This window comes from Octodon degus, unplaced genomic scaffold, assembly GCF_000260255.1.
Source record: "Octodon degus isolate 3935 unplaced genomic scaffold, OctDeg1.0 scaffold00007, whole genome shotgun sequence".
Classification (NCBI taxonomy): Eukaryota; Metazoa; Chordata; class Mammalia; order Rodentia; family Octodontidae; genus Octodon; species Octodon degus.
This window is the reverse complement of record NW_004524583.1, coordinates 23609040-23611957: the sequence shown is the minus strand read 5'-3', so window position 1 is coordinate 23611957 and position 2918 is coordinate 23609040. Positions and strand designations below refer to the sequence as shown.

The 2918-nt window shown below is 40.7% G+C and overlaps 1 protein-coding gene across 1 annotated transcript in view; it reads left to right on the top strand.

The window, feature by feature from the left end:
* LOC101592728 (leucine-rich repeat-containing protein 9) overlaps positions 1-2918 on the top strand; it is a 120796-nt gene that overhangs the window by 83898 nt on the left and 33980 nt on the right. Inside the window, 1 exon segment of the mRNA XM_023701646.1 lies at positions 65-83. Coding sequence (XP_023557414.1) covers positions 65-83 — 19 coding nt within the window.

Genomic DNA, 2918 nt, shown 5'->3' with positions numbered 1-2918 from the left:
GCCCCTCTATTTTACTTCTTTTTAAGGTTATTTTTTCCCCACTATTAGTAATACATTTAAACAGCACATCAGATAATGTCATTGTTTCTTATTTTAACTTATTCAAAGATAACTGAGGAAATACCGTACAAGAAGAAAACCCTATTCTTTCCTAGTATTCTAAAATTCCATTTATTTTTTTCAAGAATTTCCTTTAGCCATTTTAGGACAGGGCTGTTGGTGACATTTTGCTTAGTTTTTCTTCATCTGACATATGTCTTAACTTTCTTTTTCATTTGTGAATGATGTTGTCTCTGGATATAGGATTCTTGGTTGATAGTTCTTTTATTTTACTTTACCACTTGAAGAATGTGCTGTGTCCTCTGGTACCACGACTCCTGAGGATAAATACCATCAAACTGTTTTCCTCTTTTGTATAAGATCTTACTCTTTTCTCACTGCTTTTGAGATTTTTTCTGCCATTAGTTTTCAGAAACGTGGTTGTGATTACATGTCCTTGCACTGAGTTGGGGAATTTTGTGTTTGAGATTTCCTCAGCTTCTTGCATCTCTAGGTCTATGTCTTTTGCCAAATATGGAGAGTTTTCAGCTAATTATTCCTTGGAATTCCTTTTCAGTCCTACCCTGTTTCTCTTCTCCTTCTATGAATCCGATGGTATGAATGGTGTTTGTTTTAGCCCCACAAGTCCAGCATATGCCCTATCTGGGCAAGGTGAAGCTCATTTTTTTCTTTCTTGTTCATATTGGCTAATTTCTATTTATTGTTTTATCTTCAAATTCACTGACTGTTTCTGCTTTTCTCACCATTCACATTTGATCTTAGGCAAAAGGCCAAGAAGCACTTCACCACCACTCACCTATTGAGCCCATCCATTGCATTTGGTTATAGCATTTTTCAGTTCTAATATTTTTTCTTTCATTCTTCATATACTCTATTTCTTTGCTGATACTTTTTCTTTCCTGATAGTTTCTATTTTCTTCATTTGTCCCGAGCATACTTAGTAATTCCTCATCGAAGCATTTTTGTGGTGACTTCATTAAAATCCTTGTTGGATAGTTACAAATACCCGTGTTCCTTCAGAGCTGCTGTTTGCTGATTTTACACTCAATTTGAGATTATCTTGGTTCTTGGCATAATGAGAGGTGTGTTTCTATTTTTTTTTTTTTTGCTTGTTTAATGTTTTATTAGATCAAAAGACAAAATTGCAGCAAATTTAAAGTTTTATGTTTGTTTGTTTAGCTAGAGTTTATGTATTTCATGTTGGCCTTGGACTCTATCCTCCTGCTTAAGCCTCTTGAATGCTGGGTTTAGCAGGTAAAGATCTTAATTGGCTTCTCCTTGCCATTCTAGAATTTGGTTTCACCTCTGTCTTAGTAACTTTCTAATTGCTGGGACAAAATACCTGACCCCACAAGCTAGAGGAGGAAGGCTTTATTTTAGCTCACAAGTTGTAGAGATTTAGGTCCACAGTCATCAGGCTTCAAGGCAGGGCAGCATGGCAGAGAGACACGGCAGGAGAGACACAGTCCATGGCATGGTAAGCAGAAAGCAGAGCCACTTCCTTCTTCTTTCCCTTTTTATTCCATCCAGGCTATAAACCCATTGGTCAGTGCTATCCACACTCAAGTAGGTGGGTTCTTCCCTCTTTAGTAAATCCATCATTCACATACAGAGCTCTGGTGCTTTCAGGCTATGTCATCCCAAGCCAAACCTTCTGAGCCTCTGTTTCTTGTTTAAAAGGTGTGTGTTTTAAAGGATTTGTAGGGGCTGGAGGGTTGGCTCAGTGGAATAAGTGCTTCCCTGGTGAGCGTGAGGGCCTGAGTTCAATCCCTGGTTCTGCTTCTTCTCTGCTAGCCGCCTGGCAGCCTCTTCATCTGGCTCTCACTTCTTGCTTTAGTTAGGTGTCCCCTTCCTCAGGCTCTGCTGGACACTCCATGATTGGCTGTCACAGTCGGTTCCCCCCATGGGTGTTCTCGCTTGCTGAAGGGCAGGCTTCCCCTTAATGTGCTACTGGAGGTTTCAGTTAATATTCATCTGGGTCCAAGGCAGAGTGGCACATAGCAGGAACCAACTTTTCATGGCTGTGGCAAAGAGCAAGAGCCAGTGTTTCTATTTTTAGTCTAGATATTCTGATTTATTTTCTTAGGCTATAGATAGTATTATTTGAATATCTATCTGAGCAAACGTGGCAGGATACTGCACCAGTGAGAAGCTGGGGCACCACTTTGTTGCTGTCAGGACAGAGGTAGAAACCCCCATTCTCCATTTGGGCTGCCTTGACTACACGAGGTATGTGCTTTCTTACCTACTGGACTGGGGTGAGAGTTCTTGCTTCCCACCAGAGAGCCACCAATTCATTCTGGCTGGAAGAGACGAGTCTCCTGGCTACTATTCTCCATCCACCCATCCTGCAGAGAGCAAGCGAGAGTGCCTCAGCAGTGTTTCACAGGCACCTCGTTATTACCACCACAGGGTCTCTGTAACACTTTGCTACTTATTTTTGTTTTGCTACTTTTTTTTGTTTTGTTACTTATTTTTGTTTTGTTACTTATTTTGTTTATGAAAATATCATTACTGCCGAGAGGAGATAAACATCCAAGCTGACACTCCTCAAGGGGGGGATAGAGAATTGCCCTATCGTGTAGGGCTGGACATGCATGAGCAGCCCATTTTCCTTCTCCTATTGGGTGTGGAGTTCAGGCGACCACTTATTTTGTGCTGTTTAGCTAGAGAAGACCTATTATCATTTGGAAACTTTCTATCTTGTGAGACTTCCCCTTTTAAAGTCTTTTCACTATAGAAAGGAGGGCTTTCTCTGTGCTTGGTTTTATTTTCTCTTGTTGACATTTGGGTTTCTGGCTATGCCATCATCCAGCCTAACCCTGTAAGACAAGAGGAGAATCCATGGTCTGACTTCT